General features: G+C 39.8%; 1 protein-coding gene and 1 long non-coding RNA gene across 4 annotated transcripts in view; both read right to left on the reverse strand.

Moving 5' to 3' along the window:
• Window positions 1–519: 519 nt before the first annotated feature.
• Window positions 520–9,773, reverse strand: LOC143658006 (uncharacterized). The gene is made up of 5 exons (XR_013163059.1): window positions 9,536–9,773; window positions 7,073–7,210; window positions 5,217–5,275; window positions 4,684–4,745; window positions 520–644 (listed from the first exon to the last, which is right to left on the reverse strand). It is a non-coding gene; the product is annotated as an uncharacterized LOC143658006 (long non-coding RNA).
• Window positions 9,774–16,266: 6,493 nt separating this feature from the next.
• LRRC3B (leucine rich repeat containing 3B) overlaps window positions 16,267–19,928 on the reverse strand; it is an 83,135-nt gene continuing 79,473 nt past the window's right edge. For all 3 annotated transcript variants that reach the window (XM_077130406.1, XM_077130405.1, XM_077130407.1), the window contains one exon: window positions 16,267–17,672. In XM_077130406.1, coding sequence (XP_076986521.1) covers window positions 16,733–17,512 — 780 coding nt within the window. In that variant the 5' untranslated portion in view covers window positions 17,513–17,672 and the 3' untranslated portion in view covers window positions 16,267–16,732. The remainder of the gene's footprint in view (window positions 17,673–19,928) is intronic.

A 19,928-nucleotide genomic window follows, 5' to 3' on the forward strand; every position in this document is an offset into this window, starting at 1 on the left:
TTTTCTCCACTTATTTTATGGCAGAGTACTCCCCCAGCTGACCCAGTTTTCACCTGACCTGCAGGCAGTGGGTCTGCCTGCTGCTGTTTTCCTCAGGGATGGGGAAGGGTTTTTGGATGAAGGGCTGGAAATGCAGGCTCTGTCCACATTTTCTCAGACATTTTATCACTCACTGACCTGGCCCTTGAAATGCCCACCTATGACCCTTGAGTTTCCAAACAGTGCTGTCTGTCTCAGTGTTGTGAGAGAGTTTATAGTCTGTGTACCTGATGGGAGGGATCTAGATGCTTTTTCTGTGCCCCTCCCATGCTATGTGTGAGACCCAGGGAGGGGGAGTGAAGGAGGTTGGCCCTTTTGGTATGGAGGTATCCTACCTGATATTCTTCTTTCTCTTCAATTCATCATTTTTAGGGTCCTTCTCTAGAGAAGGACTAGGGAAGATCTCTGGAAAATTCAGAATTGTCCTTTTATTTCACTGAATTTCTGGGGAGAGATTTTCAGTAGCTGTTTACATCACCATGTTGATGACATTATTTATTTCATATATTTAAATCATAAGTCAGTTGTTTGTCTCTGTGGCTGATTACATCATCTAAGGAGACTGTCTTCAGCAATAAGAGCAGTCACATCCAAGCAATTGGAGGCTGTAAAGGAAGAATTGGTGAATTTAGCAGTTAGAAAGAAAAATTTCTGTCTCTACTTCAGCCCACCAGTTTCTCCTGGGGAATTCATCAGAAAATTCACTGGAGTTCTCTACTTGTGGTCTGCCCTAGGGAATGCTGATTTGCCAATCTTCACAGTGGCATGAGCCAAAATTTTTATAATAAATCTCATAATATTTGCATATATATGTATTCTATCAGTTCTGTTTCCCTGGAGAACCATGACTAATACATTTCTAAGGCTGCTATTTTCCTTACTTTGATTTTGTTTTCAGGATAAATTAGAAAGTTTTGTGGTTGAAAGATATCTCTTCTTTTAAGGAAAATTTTGAAACTAAATTTACTGAACACTTTCCCAAAGAAAAGAGTGTAGGTTACAACTAAAGCCCCTAATTTTTCATAGAGCGATGTTGGCCCTCATGAACTGGGATTCAACATGCACCCATAGCATAATGCATTTTAATTTATCATTTTAAGTAAGACTTTTTACTGTGACCATAGTAATTAACACATAAAACTGTTGGTGATTCTATTTGGAGTGAACTGTGGTATAGTGAAAAATCATTCTTACAGTTCTTAAATTTTACATATTCTTGCATATGATGAATAAGAGTTCTTATCAAATCATGGCATGATTAATATGATTACATTTGATGAAGTCCCAAGTCCCTTAGATACTACTTGTTAAGGGGAAGAGCAGGTTTGACAGCACCTGAATGGGATTATTTGATGTTGGCACGAAGAGATGGAGCACAGTGCAATGCGTATTTGAAGACTGAGGTTTTAGTTCTTGTACTATACTAACTTAGAGAACATGGTGAGTCATTAAAAATTTGGGGGTATAAATTCTTGCAAAATGAGGATAATATTGTTATATATTGTTACCAGGCTTAAGCAAGTTAATCTAGGTGTTAATTAATATGGCAATAGACATGAGAACCTGTGTTTTCCTCACGTGGAGCTTCATTGCAGGTGTGGCTTCTGGAGTCAGATTGCTAGCACTGAAATCCTTACTCTACCACTTGAAGAAAATGTGACCTTACTTGAGTTAATTATCTTCTTTGTGCTCCTGTCTTCTCATCCGTAAAATGTAAATTGTGATAGTATCTATTTCAGGAGCCACTTTGAAGAGCTACCAAGGAAGGCATAAATAGTGCTTAGCATGTGTGTTAGTTTGCAAGCTGCTGGAATGCGATATACTGGAACTAGAACAGTTTTTAAAAAGTGGAATTTAATAAGTTACAAGTTTAGAGTTCTAAGCCTATACAATTGTCCAAACTAAGGCATCCAGAGAAAGATACTTTAATTCAAGGAAGGCTGATAGGTCAGGAACACCTCTGTCAGCTGGATAGTCACGTGGCTGGCATCTGCTGGTCCCTTGCTCCTGGGCTCCATTGCTTTCTGCTTCTGTTCCTGTGGAGGTTCCTCACTTTGCTTCTCCAGGGCTGGCTTTCATCTCTTGGCTTCTCTTGGTTCTCTCCAGATTCTGGTTTGCTTAACATCTCATGGTGAAGTCTGCTGGGCTCCAAGCATCTCCAAACATCCGTGTCTCCATTCTCTGAGTGCTGGCATCTGTGTCAGCCCTTCTCTGAAGTTTCTTTAGACTCTGTCATTTCTGTCTCTCTCCAAAATGTTTCCTCTTTCAAAGGATTCCAGTAAACTAATCAAGACCCACCTGGAATGGGTGGAGTCACATGTCCATCTAATCAAAGATCAGACCCACAACTGGATGTGTCAAATCTCCATAGAGATAATCTAATCAAACGTTTCCAACCTATAGTGTTGAATCAGAATGAAAAGAAATGGCTGTCCTCACAAGATTGGGTCAGGATTAAAACACGGTTTTTGGGGATACTTAATAGATTCAAACCAGCACAGCATGCTAGCTGGCATTTAGTACTTGCTTAACAAATATTATTAGCTGAAAATTATTATCTTCATTTTTTGTAGTGTGTGTTAAAGTTCTGCAACACAAAAGGTTCCAGAGAGTATTTTGTTACATGGAATCTTATAAACAATATGCATCAACTTATTACTTGACAATCAAGAGTTAAACTTTTATAATATAACATTTTCTGATTGGCCTTTCAGTCTCCATGAGATGACATTTGTGTGGCTTGGGAAAGAATAATCCGGTTTTTTCACCCATACTTAAAGATCATACCCTTTTGTGAGATCAAGGTATAGCATTCCACACCTTAATTTCCTAACTAAAAACATAGAGGTTGTCAGATCTTCCAAGAAATAGGTTCATGGATGTGTTTAGATGTGGAAGGAGCTAGAAGGGCAGAGATAGCAGATGATTAAAACTCCGGTTTTGAGGATTAGACAGGAATTTAATAAACCGCATTAATGTAGGCTTAGCAATTTTCCTGCAAGGTGACAAGCACATACAGTTTCTGATTTAAAGCTTTATTAAAAGAAGTCTTCAAATCAAATGACTCCATCCTTTTCTGACAACCAGAAATGAAGATGGAGCATTGAATTTGTAAGGCAGTTTAAATCAAAACTATTTTTGGCTAGATCAGGTTGAACTTGACAGTGAAATCATGCTATGTGGTGCAAATAATTAGGCTGTTTTCACAAAGCCTCATTAATTCCTTTCATGGTCAACCTGATAATCATCACCTGTAAGGGCCAGAGCACAACAGCCACGACAACAACGGTGATGAGAATGATGGCAGCTTCTACCGCTTGTCTGATTCCATCTCCCATACGTATTTCAAATACAACTGACCCAGACTGCTCACTTTTCTCTCCTGGCCAACAAATGCCGGGGCTCCTCCTCTCCAATCTTCTCCCTAGCCCTAATAGTTCAATCTGCACACTGCTGCCAAAGTTTCAGAAAGGCAAAGCAGATCATACTCCTCAAAAGATCCCACTACCCAGGGCTGGGAAAGTGTCTGCAGGAATTCCATGTAGGAAAGCCAGAACCTAGTAGGCTGTGGAAATAGAGGCAAGAAATTGTTCTGGAAAACTGGATAGGGCTGTGTCAGCAGTAAGGAGATGGGGCTGGGCATTGCTAAGAGGGAAGTAGTGAGCCATTCAATGCTTCTGAACAATGTGTATTATATATCTGTTTTATGTGAAACTTTATGAATGTGCATAATCATGGAGAGTGTAGAAGTTCTCAAAAGACTGTTAAAGATATTAAGAGTAGTTACTTCTGAGTGGTGGGATTTGGGGTAATTTACACTATTCTTTTTATAGTCTTTAAAATTGCTCTTGCATTCGTCATGATTCTGTGTTCTCAGATTTTTTTTTAATGAGGTTATTTTCATTTGGCAAACAAAATAAAACAAATCCTGTATTCCTTTCTACCACAAGACAATGCAAATTATAACACTGGGTTCACTGAGCCTCTCTGCACTTCATGCTTCTATTGTAGCTGGCTCTGTGGCACAATGAATTGTTTTCTAATAAGCTTCCCACTGGTTTCTTGTTTCTAAGTTTCTTGTTTGCTGAAGTCTCTTATTAGGTTTTGCTAGCTAAGAGGACCCATCTGTGTGGCTCATCGACCAAATGATAAGTCAATTGTAATTACCGTGTTTTTATGGCTTTTCAACAGGTGAGAGTAAAGAACCATCATTTACAATCCTGGTCTGAGTTCTGTAGCCCCTAGTCAAAGAGGTGATCATTGGAGTTGTAACTGGAACCCATCTTCTTTGAAAATTGCTGGGAAGCAATTGATAAAGGCTTCCCATGGTAAAGCACCTCCTCTTAAGGATGACTATTTAAATGGGGCAGATAGGATTTTAGCTGGGAGGGAAATGAGGAATTCCTAATGAAGCTGGGAGAGGACATGGAGTAGGAATTTGGATATAATTAAAAATATGAGAGCACAGATACTTATATCATCCTTCTAATTAAGATAGTTTTATCACTTAAGGCCATTTTTTCCTTAAAAATATTTTTAGCTATATGGCACTGAAGTCAGCACAATCTGATCATTTATTCATTTTCTCTTTTGCACTCATATATCTATATGAAAGTCTTCAGTTCCCAGAGTGATTATACTTACTTGTCAGCACTGGGGCATTTCCAGGAGACAGTGGTGGATCCATTACAAAAGCAAAGTTGTCCCTGAAAACAAAGACAACACAGAATAACCCAGATATTGAGCCCCAAAATGTGATGGCATTAATAGGGTAATTCTATTTCCTAAGATTTTTCCTATATTGCCTCACAAGAAAACCTTTCAAAATGCTCCCTAGAGATCGTGACATCAGTTGGAAAGATTAAATGGAGGGGGGAAAAGCAATAAAACAGCTAAAATTTTGCTTGTGGTTTTGTAATGTCCACAGAATATTTTCTTTTCATCCCCCCAAGCAAATGTCCTTCAAACCTGGTCGTTACGCTTCTCCTTAAAATTATCGGTGGTCTCTCCAAGGATGTTCTTGCCTCATAAAGGAGAAGTGGGCATAGCATGAGCTTGGGTGTCAAGGCAGCTTCATGCAAGCCCCAGCTATAACCTGGGGAACCCCTGGACAGATCACTTAGCATCTCTGGGTCTCAGTTTCCTCATATGGAAAACGATGCTGTCATCCACTCTACCTCTTCTTCCAATATTCGTGATTCAGGTTTAGCTTCATAGCAAAGTATATCAAGCATTTCTAGAACATGAAACAAAGTTTGGGGGCACAAATTATATGGCACCAGGACTTAAGCAATAAAGAATATGAAATGAATCTGTGAAAAAAATGTATAAATTGGAAGGAAATTTAAAAGGCAGTAAATAAGCATAAATATTTTCCCTGTTTTATTACATCAAATGGCTTGAGGGGCTTTAAGAAATACTTAAAAAAATGGAAATATACAAATAATACATTTAAAAACAACCAACAGATTCCAGCAGAGTTCAGGGCCACAGCGAGGTTGAGTCACAAGCACGCGTGCTCAGATTCTAACAGGTGAGGGGATGCAACTGGGAAAAAGGCAGTGCGTACACTGCGCCCCCCCCCCCCCCCACTCCCCCACCCCCGCAGTGGCCCAGCAGGTGGAGCCCTCGGGCTGCCCTATCTGGTTTCCGGGGCCAGGGCTGGGTTTAATGGGCTGCTTCTCCTTGCACTCAGACCTGCTGTAGAGCAGCTGTGGAGATCTACACTTCCCAAGTGCTGCAGGCTGTTGACCTGACACACAGTTGGTTAAAATGCACTTTCTCCAGCTTTGTCCCTGTGGGTAATGCGCTAACAGTGGCCTGGATTTTCCGTCTTCAAGTCTTCAAGATGGGGGGATTGATTGCGAAGTCCCCTTGGGGGAATGGTGAGAGAGGGGGAAAATTCAACTTCCCCAAGTGGAAAATTCTTGATATTCTCACAAGCAGTGGGGACAACCAAAGTAATAGGCTGAGCCCCCAATCTTGGGATTTGTTCATATGAAACTTAACCCCACAAAGGATAGGCTAAGCCTACTTAAAATTAAGCCTAAGATTCACCCATAAGAGAACCTCTTTCGTTGCTCAGATGTGGTCTCTCTCTCTCTCAGTCAACATGACAAGTAAACTCACTGCCCTCCCCTTCTCTATGTGGGACATGACTCTCAGGGGTGTGGACCTTCCTGGCAATGTGGAACAAAAATCCTAGAATGAGCTGGGACTCAGCACCAAGGGATTGAGAAAACCTTCTCGACCAAAAGGGGGAAGAGTGAAATGAGACAAAATAAAGTGTCAGTGACTGAGAGATTCCAAGCAGTGTTGAGAGGTTATCCTGGAGGTTATTCTTATGCATTAAACAGATATCACCTTTTTAGTTAAGGCATAATAGAGAGGCTGGAGGAAACTACCTGAAAATGTAGAGCTGTGTTCCAGCAGCCATGTTTCTTGAAGATAATTGTATAATGATAACAGCTTTCGCAATGTGGCTTTGTGACTGTGAAAACCTTGTGTCTAATGCTTCTTTTATCTACCTTATGGACAGATGAGTAAAACATGTTAAAATAAATAAATAGTAGGGGGAAAAATAAAATAAAATATGTTGGGTAGACGGAAGTATTAGCAAATCAATGAGAGGAAGGGGTAAAGGGTATGGTATGTATGAGGTTCTTTTTCTTTTTATTTCTCTTTCTGAATTGATGCAAATGTTATAAGAAATGATCATGGTGATGGATATACAACTATGTAATGATATTGTGAGTTACTGATTGTATACCAAGAATGGAATGACCATATGGTAAGAATGTTCATTTTTGTATGTTTTTATGTTTAAAAAAAATTGAAAAGATGGGGGGCTTGAGCCCTTTGTACACTGCTACCACATGGAGCCCTTCAAGCCCAGGAGTGCGCGGTGCAGGGGCTGGGTGATCAGGGAATGGGTAGTCAGGGACAGGAACTCTGGGTGGTACCATGCCTCCATCATCTCTGGAAGCTGCCGTTTGATGGCAGTGGGAATCCATGTGCCCTGCGAAGAACCCACCTGGTGCTGATGGGCTGCTAGGGGAGATCCAGCTCAGTGTCACTGTACCCTTCTCTGAGATCCACTTTCCTGTTCTGGCCCGTGGCTCACCTGTGCACTGGTGGTCATAATGGTGATTGTGGTGGTCCTCAAGCATTGCTGGAAAGAGTGGTGGGCAGACAGAGTTCATGAAGTGGTGGCCATCAAACGAAGAGGAAAAGCTCAACCAAGAAAATAATGGTCTCTGTTTATTTAGAAGACACAGACTAATACTTCAGATAGAACCTGAGGATTTCCAAGAACAGGAACCCTAGGATAATTTGAAGTGAATGGAAGATTTTCTTTGGCTTTTCTAGCTGTGGCTTGTCTTCCAACGACCTCTGCGGTACAGGACCTCCTAGATCATCCAGACCGCTCTGAAGTCACCATAGGGTCCTTCTGGAGCAGATACCACCAGACTCACACACAGCCCTATTATAAAGACTTTATTTAATTTGAGAGTATAAATATTTTTCCAATTCTCATGAGCTACATTTTTGCCCTTAGCACTCCTTGTGGATTATGACATGTATACACATACGTTGACATCAAATGGAATAAAAGTCAACCTGCTTGTCATGACATTTCCTTTAACATTAGTTTCTTTAGAAGCAGCACTCTTGCCACTAAAGTCAGTATGTTTACTTTCTGTTTTCACACTCTCAATTAAAAGGTGAGCTGAGTCTCCCAGCTGTGTGATTGATAGGTAGGAAATCCTGAACTCAAACTGCTGTGCCACAGTTTGGTTTTTATGGCTCTCCTTAAATATGGGAATTAATCTTCTTTTATTGAATTAACTTCTTTCAATATCCGGATACTTTTTTCTTTCATCTTTCTGTTAATTGATCCAGGCTTTACAATAGCATAAGTCTAAATCAGAGAATAACTAGAAAAGGCTGCACAAGTGTTAAAAGAGTGACAAATGCTGCCTCAGGATGAATCACTTGCCGTCTTTATTCTCTCTTGTGAGAAATAATCAACAGTGCAGGCCTTTCATGAGCTGTGATTGTTTAGCCTATTATGTTCCCTGCTACCCCCCCCATTCAGATATCTATAACACAGCAAAGTCTATACTCATTTGTGATCTGCTATTATCAAGTTGTTAAATAGAAAGATTCTGAAGTAGTACATTACCACTTTGACAATTTAAGACCGGTAAAAAAAAAGGGTCAATCCTAAATAAGGATAATCTGTATAGCATTATACAAAGTTCTAAGAACGGAAGGGATTATTTAAAAAAATTCTTTTAATTCACTTGCTTATTTGAGGGGCAGGAGAAGTTGGTATGGGACAAAGAAACACCAAAATTCCTATAATTGAACGAAACCAACCTTATCATGCTTTTTAAACCTTGTACTGACTGGTCGATAAAGCAAACTTCATAAGTGGGTTCTGGAAAGAAGAGTGCCTTAAAAAACTGTCCAGTTTCCCAGTGTCTTTCCAAATATAAGCTACAGCAGCATGTGCTTAAAGTATAGAAAGCAAATGAAAGCTTAGGTCCAGGTGGAGTATTTACAGCCTGATATTTTCAGTTTTCACTGATTGGACTGCAGATGTTACTTTTTTTCCAGAAACTGGAATTTTCAAATAGCTTATCTGTATTTGAGATGCAATTTCCATATGAACCTTGATTCTGAAATTTATTCAACACCTGTCTCATTTTGCCTTTCTACTATCTAATAAAGTAAGGTTTCAATACCTAATTTTAGAACTAAAAATTAGATATGAAATCTGTATTCCCTTTCATCTATATTTTATGGGTGTTTTTCGTAATTCAACTTTTGATAATAAAAGTTGGATATTTATTCAAACAGATGGCCTGGATGGCGTCCCAAAATGTAACAAAGTAGTTAAAAAGTCATGGACAATCCTTCTGGCAAAACTTGTAGCTTGTGTTTGGGCTGAATATTCGAGATATATAGTTCTTTTGTTTGGTGTCTCCTTTCTAAAGAGCACTTCTGTACTGCAATTTATTTTTTATTATACCTTAAACATGCAGGTAAATAAACCTTTATTAAATAATTGTTAAAAACAACCTGCACTACCTTAATTGAATACTTCAAAGTGGTTAAAATGGGAAAATTTAGGTTGTATATATGTTACCAGAATAAAAGTTTTATAATCCTTAGAACTGTACAACACAAAGAGCGAGCACTAATGTAAACTATGGACTATTGTTTATGATGAAAATACAATAATTTTGGCCCATCAGTTGTAACAAATCTCCTCACCAACGCAAAATACTAATAATAGGGAAACTGTTTATGCAGGGGTTATATGGGAACTCTGTATGTTCTGAATGATGCTTCTGTAAACCTACAACTGCTTTAAAAAAAGAAAACTAGAGAAAAACAATAAGAATAACTGATGCCATATATAATAGAAAGTCAAAAGTGGAGGAAATTAGACTGAAACTGGGTAGGTTATGGGGGTGTAGATAATTACCAAAGTTTAAGCACAGCCTATTTTTTCTGAACTTTCTGGCATTCAGGTCGGATTTACAGGACACTCACTTCTGTAGCATGGAACCAGGGATGACGCTACAAGCCTCTAGGAACGTTACACGGAAACAGAACAAACCAGGATCGAGGCTCCGAACTTTCAGGAAGTAGGTGTTATTAGTGTATGGCCTTAGAGCTCCGCCCAGAAGCCTCTGAAAGTCTGAGCCCGGATAAGGGGCTGATACAAGGTATTTATAGACAGAATGGCTGCTAGGGTCTTCCTAATATGGCAAGTGGTTACACTGGAGGGAGGTGATTGGCTGCTGGCATTATTTTCCTAATTGGTAACTGGCTACACTTGAAGGAGGTGATTGGCTGCCTCCTGGTTGCCAGAACCTGGAAGGGTTGCAAAAGCCGAGTTTACAGAACAGCATGAGTGGTTATAGGGAGAGGGGCCTGCTTGCTATCAGGAGCTTGCTTGCTACACTTCTATTATTGCAACGAAGCTTTACCAAGCACAATGTTCCAGAAGAAAATTTCTAGCGCAAGACTTCCTGTAAATCAGTGATTACCACCCTGACCAATCACCCCAGTTATTCCAACAGAAAACACAGAGGCCTGCGCTCAAACTCTAGAGATCCCAGCTCAGAAGCTCTGAGTAAGGCATAGATATGTATATTCTCAAAAGCTCTATGATCTCTCTGATCATCAGCCAGGTTTGGAGAGCATTGTTCTGGGTAAGTTTGGGCTCCTCTGATGAGCAGACACCCAGACAAAGATTTGAGTGCAAATAGATTTTACTTGGGAGGTACAGGAAACAGTGATAGGAGAGTGGAGAAGTGAGACAAGGAAGCTACACCCAAAAAAGGTGGCCCACTAAGCCTGTTACCACAATGGATGAGCTAAACTTCATCCTGCTGGGGAAACTCTAGGAGCTGGGTGTTTGCTGCCTCTAGGAGTTGTAGCTCCCTTTCATCTGCAACTGTTGTGCAAGTGGCGAAGTGTACTGTGGTGGCCAGAGAAAGCATTCCAGCAAATGGATGCAGTAGGTGCCAGTTGGAATTTGGGTGGTTTAATACGTGGAACTGGTAAAGGTGAAGGTAGATGTGACTGCCTCAAAGCAATCTACTGGATACTACCCTCACCATCATCCCTAGAGCAACCAGAGGACCGAGGATCATCATTTCCAGGGTTGAGAGGCATATACACACCTGCCCCGCCCCGGGCTCTGGCTTACTTTAAGGAATTTGAAGGCTGGGGGTAGGAGACTAGGCATGAAAAGGTGATTAACATTTTTGGTCTTCAAACACCAGGCCTTGCTACTTGGATGACTGATTTAAGGCTTGCTTTGCTCTTTTGAACTTCACTTCTCTCTTGTATAAATTACGTAAAATATCTTGCTTTATTTCCTCCATTTATTATGTGGGCCTTAAGATGAGACTCTATAAAAACTTTAAAGGATGATGCACGAATATGCAGTGTGGTATAGGTGGAGAAAAGGGCTTCGAAGACAGCTAGATTTGACTCCACTCATGTGTACTAGTGGCGTCATCATGGAAGGATGCCTTCTGAATCTGTGTCCTCATCTGTAAAATAGGAATAAGTATCTACCTTGCGGGGGCATGGTGAGAACTAGAGAAGGAAAGAACAGAACTTCGCACTATGCTCAGTGAATGATAACTGTTGTTAGGGAAAGGTGGAGTGATTTGATAAAAGGTTTTTTCTCATTTGTGAGTTATACATATAGGAGGTCTTAGTTCATGTTTTAGTGTGCAGACAATGGTAGAGTGTGATAATGGTGGTTTACAATAATCTTGACCCCAAAGTCTTGCTTCCAGGTAGCACTTTCTCAGGTCTGTCTTTACCATTTTTCATTTTGTATTCTCCTTTTGTTATTGCAGCTCATTCCACAGAGTGCCCAGGGATTGGCAACATTGTTTTTGGAAATGAAAGACTTTGAGAGAAGACTGGCATTTTTCAGATATTTTTTTCTTCCAGAAGATGTGTGAACGACCCCAAACAAGATGGATTTCTGTAAATTAACCTTATCCTATTCATCAGTGGCCATTTTATTTTAAAATCTATTCAATACTCCATGCCATTAGCTCAACAGATGACTTGTTGATCTTTAGAACAATAGCCAGATATTAGATTGCCTTCATTTTACAAATGCTTCTCTGAAGGAAAAAGAGAAGAGAGAGAAAGAAAAGGATGAGATAAAAGAAAAAAAGAAAGAGAGCAAGTGAGAAAGCAGGCAAGCAAGCAAGATATAAAGAAAGAAAGAAAAAATGGGGCTTTTGGTCCCAATCCCCCAAAGATGCACCATATACTCATTTCCAATCAGACATCTACAGGAAAGTTAAGGAAACACATTGATTCTTTCAAAAAAAAACAAGCAAAATGCAGAACATTTTTCAGCCAAGGAAGAAGCAGAATTTATGAACTTGATGAATTAGTTGCCATTAGTGGCAAGCTAAAATGTTTTCATTGAACTTGGGGGTAGTCTATAAAATATACCGAATAATTTCCCTAGAAACTCTAAAAACAGATCATCCTGGACCAAATTGCTGACAGATAGATTTTATATCCATTATTCCTACTTTCTCCTTTTTTGATGCTTTCAGGACACACACATACTAACACACACACATACACACACAGGATTCTTAGTTGATTCACACTGCCTCTTGGTCCTTTTAATGTTGATGTTTCAGCGATAAAAAAATAGATTTTCTTTTAATGTCACTCACCACTGAAACCACTTTGTGCATCTTGTAGTTTCAAGAGCATAATTTCCATGAATTTGGGGAAAAAAGCCTTGAGCCCTTGAAAAGTGCCCCTTGCTGGGTCAGTGAGATCCACCAAGCCATTTCATACATTTGGGACCATCCTTACGGTGAGTGTGGACAGAGTGGGAAACTTGGGACATGAGGAATTAAGGTCTTCTTTTGACTGAATTCCAATTCACTTATTTGTATGTGGGCAAGGGTTAGGGGAGATATTGACAAAGGTGTGGTAATTGAGTTTGCCTCTGATTGGTTTTACCTGGGTCAGATCTAGCTACGGTGAGGAATCAGTGATACCACTTTGGGAAGCCAGATTGACAAAGCTTCGGAAATGGAAAAGGGCATTATAGAAGAGCAGTCACTCTGGCCCTGCCAGGAAGGCTGCATTCAACCACTCATGGTTTATGTTGCTACTCAAGGAAACAAATGCTAATCGTTTGTTATTCCCTAGGAAGCGGGACCAAGATAATTTAGTCATGTACAGAGTTGAGCATGATTATTTAGGTTCTATGAGTGAAGGGAAACTGACCACCCTCTCATATCCTAAAAGAACAAGAAACCACTTAGGATCATAGTTATTTTTAATGATGACCCTGTATTGATGTAGGAGCATAAAGTGCCTTCTGAATCCTCAAAGAAATTGTTGCTGGCAGCCAGTGATGTTTCCATGCAAAATATTATTATATAATTCTGTTTCTTTAAAAATGGTTATTGGGTTATTAGGAGAGGCAGCTAGAGTTATGCAAAGGGCACTAGAAGGAGAGCATGCAAACAGTGGCCCTAATCCCCAAACCTGTAAAGACTTCATTTTCAACACCTGTTAAGATCAGTGGGTGACAGCATGTTCAGGTCTCTTTTAGCCCTGACATTCTTGGAGTTGCCAGATCTCTAGTAACCACAACATGTAATTCTGCAGAACATGCAAAATTTTCCACTCCCCAACTGTGCCAGATAGACGAGAGAACTTACTATAATGAATTGAAAGTCTTAAGCCAATAGAGAAAACCTGCCCACATCCCAGACTGCCTTATGCTTGTTGATGTCAGAATGAGAATTATTGTGAGTAATCAGAGGGGGATGTAAAAAAGTACAACACGTACCTGGCAGAATTTGTATATCAGTGCGTTACATTTGCCAAAGTGTTCTTTAAAGTGAAATCTTCCATTATATAACTTCCTATCACTTTCTTCAAAAGGTTCCAGTTGGGTTGGCATGTTTTGATTTGCCTTGCTTCAGAGATAAGAACTTCATCAAAGATTACACTAAAATGTTCAGGTGTTTTTTTAATTTAAAAGATCAAGAGTGACGCCAAAGGTAAAGGTTGAGGATAAATGCTGCAAATTAAAATATTTAAATGGTAAGATGGTATGTACCTCTGATATCTAGATAACTTCAACTAGGTAACTAGTTAATTTCTAAAACCTTGCAAACCTAAAATAGGTAGCTTTCCAGGAATACAAGCTTCTACAAGAGTTTGGAATAGTAGGGAGCAAGCAGAATCAAAACTGAAATTTGCATTGCTGCAGGAAGTTGTGCCTTTTTCTGTATGGATGTGAGCCCCCAGTAAATTTTTTTTCTACTTATTGGAATCATACACTATTGTTCCAGTTGGGTAGAATATCCCTACAAATGAGACAGGAAGAGCATTTCCTTTCATTTATGGGCAGGAATGGGCTTACAGTCTATTTGTTAAAATAGAATCAATTTTACTCTTATAGTGGCTTATGTATGCTAATTCGCGGCAGCCTAATTTGAAGGTCTCAAAAAGAAAAAAGCACTTAGAGCACCATTAACTGACAATCTGCATAGGAATCTAAGCATCTAAGCATATTAACCTATGATGGACCCCTTCATCTCTTTGCATGTAAAGAATTATCAATTTAATATGGGGAACTTAAATTTCCCACATCTAATCAAGGATATCATTTCATTTACCACACTTCTTGGAGATTTTACCTTTGTGACTACTTTCACTTGACTGATGCATGCATACTATTTTGGCCATTAGGGAAATAAACTCTCATTTGTCAGGATACAAAGACTTTTTATTTTTAAGGAGCAAACTGAAATGGATTATCTGATTTGTGAAAGCTTTTCTAAAATCAATGTGACTCATATGCTCAAATAAACACAATTTAGTTAAAATGTTCATGGGTTATCTTAGCAAAGGCTTAATTTGTATATTCTTTAGGAGAAAGTGTATGTATTCAATTCAGTTAGGCATTTTTCTGCAGTAGAACGTACAGAGGTATATTATAACATTGCCCTCCAGGGGGCGGTACGTCTTCAGCAATGCTCCAATTTCACTGGAAGGCCAGTTAGCAAAAGCAGACAGTTTGGATTCCTTCTTGCTGGAATGCATAAATTCTAGGGCTTGGATCATGAATTTCACATCAGTCTTTGGGCAATCTAGACTAAGCCTTGAACTTTTCACTAAGGCTAGGTGGGTTGCGAAGTCCTTGGGCCTGGAGTATGTGCCATGGGTCCAGCCTGGTCATGCTCTGAATGCCGTTACAGGTCTTTGAGAAGCTGACCCTCCCTGGCCTCTTTGGTCACCTCTTAATGATACTATCAGGATGGGTAGGTTCTCTAGCGTTTTGCAAAGGGAAGACCATGATTCCTGGGAGATCCAGAATAGCTGAAGACGGGTTGGAGAAGGCTATGTGCTTCAGAATGGCAATGAGTCCCTCCTTAGTCAGTCTCACAAAGAGCTATTTTTGCTATTTTTAAATTAGACCATCATTTAGGAGTCTGAAAACCTAAAGTCTTAGGAACTAGCAATTTTGTGTAGTAAAGCCTATGACTTTGTAAGGCAGTATAGCATAGTGGTTAAGAGGTCCACTGGTTCCTGGAGTTGATTGACTGGGTTTTAATGTCTCTATGCCTCTTATAAGCTCCAAAAGCCTAAAGTAATTACTTAAACGTCTGAGTCTCTCATTCCTTATCCACAAAAGGCTATATCTCGTAAAGTAGTTGTAAGGATTAATGAAGAAAATCCAAAGTAAGTATATGGTGCATAATGTTCAATAAATGCTATTGATTACTATTATTCCTTAGTTTGGAATTGAGATCTCCATCTTATGGCTCCAGCGTTCTCTCTCACTTCTCTCCTACATAGATACCTTCATTCCAAATACCACCCCATACTCTAAGCTTTACTCTCTCTGTTCCCTCTACCTTCCTCCACATCTTTGGCTTTTAAGATATCACTTAAGTCTCAAGGGTCCTCTCTAATGGCACCTTAAAACCAAAAAACCATAATTCCCTATTCCAAAAGCTGAGCGATCTTTCTCCTGCCTCTAACCAATGTCAGGGACACAATAACTTCACTGTTGTGGCAGTTAGATGTAATCATTTGTCAAAACCCATAGAACTGGATACTTAAAACGGGCGCGCTTTTTTAATATGTCCATCATTCCTTTATAAACCAACCTGGGTCTCTGGAGAAAAGAAGATCTGGTTCACATGCCAACTCTGCTACTTTTTACCTAGCCAATCACTGAATTTCTTTCACTCTGTTTCCTCCTATGCAAATGGAGCACTTGTCACTTTGTCCTCTTATCCTGAGGATTTAGAGACATAATGGTATAAAAATGCTTTGCGCAGGGCTTGAACTACAGTTGTTGGTGCATGATTATTAGGGTTTTCCTTTCTAGCACAGCTAATTCTATATTTGCCATGTACACTTCCCACTAATCTGTAATCTTAAGGACAGAAAATGTGCCTTTTCATTTATTTTCCATTGTGCCAAGCATGGAGTAGAAGCACAGTTAAGTATTAACTGTTTATTACTAAACAAATCTACTTTTAGATAGTAAATACCAAAAGTCATCTCACCTTAAGCCTCTGCAGGATGCCAGACTTGTGTATTATCTATCATCTGGGGTTGCGAAGGCTTAGTATTTGAAAATCTGACAAATACACTCTTCTTGAGTTGATAATTCAGCTATGGCTCCTCAATATACAGTAGGGCTTAATGATACATTTTTCAACATGATAGTTCTTTAGGTCCACAGGGTTTGTTGCTACATTTTTTTTAAAACAAGTGGCATGACTACTGTTTTCTTGACCAATAAGTCACTCTGTTTTCCATGGTTCAAAGTTAAGCTTTTATTTGGTTTTAAATTAAAAAAATAAATTTCATTATTAAATAGTGGGATGAATCGAACTAATGTTTGGATAGTAGTTTACTCAAGAATATACCACCACTAGGGGTACAGTTAAGGGGGTGGAACACCTAAACTAAAATGATTTTTTGTCTAATGCTGTAGTATTTGTTAAAGTTCAACAGTGGCATTATTCAAAAGAAACTGAAATACAAAGTTTTAAACGTTTACAATGGATGGAAGAAGTAAACCACTTATTCTACTGCAATTGCCAACTACTTTCTTTCTCACTGCCAGTCAGTCTGGACGCTATACCACAGTGCTAATGTCGTCAGGTTCATCTGCTTTCTTTTGCCTGCTTGGCAGGGATTTCAAGTATTCAAGGTGTCTCCGGGCATCCTCTTGATTTTGCCTCACATAGTATACCACATATGAGATCACCATGGTGAACCAGCCAAACATGGTGACCAACATGGCATAATCGGTAGTTTTTTTAGGGAGGTTACAAAGGTCGGCGTCATTGGCAGCATTGAGGAACGGTCTCCCGGCGTGCTCATCCAACACGGAAGTCTTACAGATGACGTTGTGGGCTGTCTCATGATTGGAAGCCATGCTCCTCAGAACCTGCTGTAGGGTACAGTCGCAGTGCCAGGGATTGTTGGCAATTCTGGCCCTGGCCTTCAGGTTATTGAAGGCATTTTTATGCACGCTTTGAATCCTGTTGTCAGACAAGTCCAGAGTCTGCAAGGTTTCAGCTACTCCCTTGAAGGCATGCTCGTCGATAAACTCAATGCCATTTTTGGACAGGTTGAGAACTCTCAGTTGATGGAGGTCCTTAAAAATTTCATTGGGAATAGAAGTGATCTGATTGGAGTCCAGATACAATAAGACTGTTTCAGGAGGAAGATCTCTAGGTATTTCCTTGAGATTTGCATTGCTACAGGTGACATTTAAACCCCCAGAGGAAGAACAAAGACAGCCCTTGGGACACATACTGGCAGAATGAAAGCACAGTATCATAAGAACAAAACTTTGTAGGAGGAGACACATGGAGAGGGAACGAGTTAACCACAGGTCTACCAGATTCATGCTGGAATGTCAGCATAATCACAAGCCCATTCCTCATTTACTCCAACAAGCGTAGCAACGGTTCCAACCCTGTCCACACCGTTGACTTCCTTCTTGCCTGGTTCAAAAGGCTGCAGCTAACACACTTGTCTCTTCATCATTCCTGTCCTTGCTTGCGTACCTAAAGGAAAGAGAAGCAGATGCAATTAGCTCTTTTGCAGTGGGAGGTACAGTGCAATTAAAAGTGCTCTCAGGCGTCTGGCATCCTATATGGGTAGGAGGGTTAGTTATGCAGGTAATTTCCAACAATGCCACTGGGAGTTTTCTGTGTAATGGGAGTCTCCCGCTCAATTCCCAGGTGTTGGGTGAGAGGCTTGTCAATAAATAATGTTATTTCCGAATTAGGTTGTCATGTTTCTAGTTGTGCAGAATGAGAGCAAGCAATCCAGATTTCTCATTCCTACAGCTTCTCTCTGCATCCTGAACCCCTTCTAAATTCTACAGCATTAAAATTTAATTACATCTTCTCCTTTCCTATAATAACAGATGTGCTAATACAATTTGGCCTTGCACTTGGGCTGCACTGAAAAATAATACCAATATCAAAGTTAATGTCCATAGATGGAATATCTGTCATGACATTAGAATGGATGCCCAATTTGAACTGTTTTCTCTAGAAATCTTACTCAAATCAAGAAGTGATTGAATGTACTACAACCTTCACAACACTATGTTGCTGGAGGCTGACAGCCAGAAATCTCCAAAAGATCTGCTTACCTTGGGACTGCCTGAGACTGCATTATATCTGGGAGGATACCTTTAATTGAATCTCCAGATGATTCTCTGTTTTCTAAACAATATCTTTTTTTCAACAGATCCTAAAGTATGAGACACACCTACAAGCTTTTTCTATATGAGGAGCATTAAGAAATAAAATACTAGCCTCTAAGAATTCCTCTTTAGCTTTTCTTTTTTTCCCCAATTAGAAGTATCCATATACTGTCAGTATTGGAAGTGGTCTCAGAAATTGCAAAAATTAAGTTATATGTGTAAGGATTTAAAGCTAGTCAAAAGCACTGATGAGACTACAGGCTAACCCTCAAAACTGCCCTCTGGAAGAGAGGACAGACATCTTTGGGGCAAGTTGACAGAGGAGGCAACTAGATCATGGAGAGATAATGTGACTTGCCCAAGGTCAAACAGTGTGTGGGTGGTGGAAACAGGACACAAGCCAAAGCCTTTATTCTGACTCATTAATCTCCTAACTCTTTCCACTACCCCCACAGTTTTCTCCCAATCCCATCTGCTCTAGGAGGGCAGTCAGGATTCAGGGAGAATTGCTTTTGATTTCTGCTGTATGTTGCAGTTCGATCCCTTGTGCTATGGACTTGCTCCAAGTTGGGGACCCCATGGAGCTCAACTGAGGGTGCCTTCTGCATTGTAAGGGGAATCACACCTGACTTCAGGGGGTTTCCTCCCAGGATCTGAGAAACAAGGAGAGCATTCACTTCTCTTATAGCAGTGAGCAACAGATGACTTTCTGCAAACTTATCTTTTCTAAAGCTCCCAGATGGATAAATACAGAAGAAAATGACTCCAAATGTTACCAAACTCACAGAAGAGAAGATTAATGTGAGCTGAAAACATAATGAACTGGGTTGTTAATCATGGAAAAAATGAGATTAGCAACAGCAGAGCGGAGTGGATGTGCTTTTGGAATCCTGAGTCCCTTAAATGCCAGAGCATGCTAAAGGAGGACCCCGAGGCTTACTGAAGCATCCATCAACAGCTCATCTCATTTACAGTGAAAATTTCTCTCCTCTCCTTGTTTTCCTTTAAAACTGCATTCCATGGCATTTGAGAAAAAAAATGTATTGCACGCCACAGGGAAAAAAAGTAAACAGACCGTATGGAAGGGAGGACATTCAGAGAAGAAAGAGAGGGACCCAGATAGACAAGGAAAATGATACTTTAAAGAGGTCATAAGAAGGACACATGGAGATGGGAGAAATGAATGTTAGGAGAAAATTAAGGGAGTCTACGTTACTAAGCAAATTCCACAAACCAGCTTAATACCTGCTGAGGTTGATTAAAAGAGTCTATCTTAAGGAAAATATTCTTTTAGACTACAAACTCCTTGAGAGCAGGGATGGGTTTCTGTCTCACAAAAACAAACAATAAAAAGTGGAAAGTACTCTGGATTTGCATTCTAGCTTTACTTCTTATCATTGTGCCCTTTAGCAAGTTATTCAATCTCTCAAAACCTCACTTTCTCTATCTTTGAAGAGATTACTAAAGCACCTAATTTACAAGGTTCATTTGAGGACTGCATGAAATGATCCCTGTAAAGCAGCACAGTGCCTAGTAGTTAGTAAGTGTCAATACATGTTAGCTATGGTTCCTAGTATTACTCCTGGATATGTTCTCAACACCTAGC

The sequence above is a fragment of the Tamandua tetradactyla genome, chromosome 15, assembly GCF_023851605.1.
Source record: "Tamandua tetradactyla isolate mTamTet1 chromosome 15, mTamTet1.pri, whole genome shotgun sequence".
Lineage (NCBI taxonomy): Eukaryota > Metazoa > Chordata > Mammalia > Pilosa > Myrmecophagidae > Tamandua > Tamandua tetradactyla.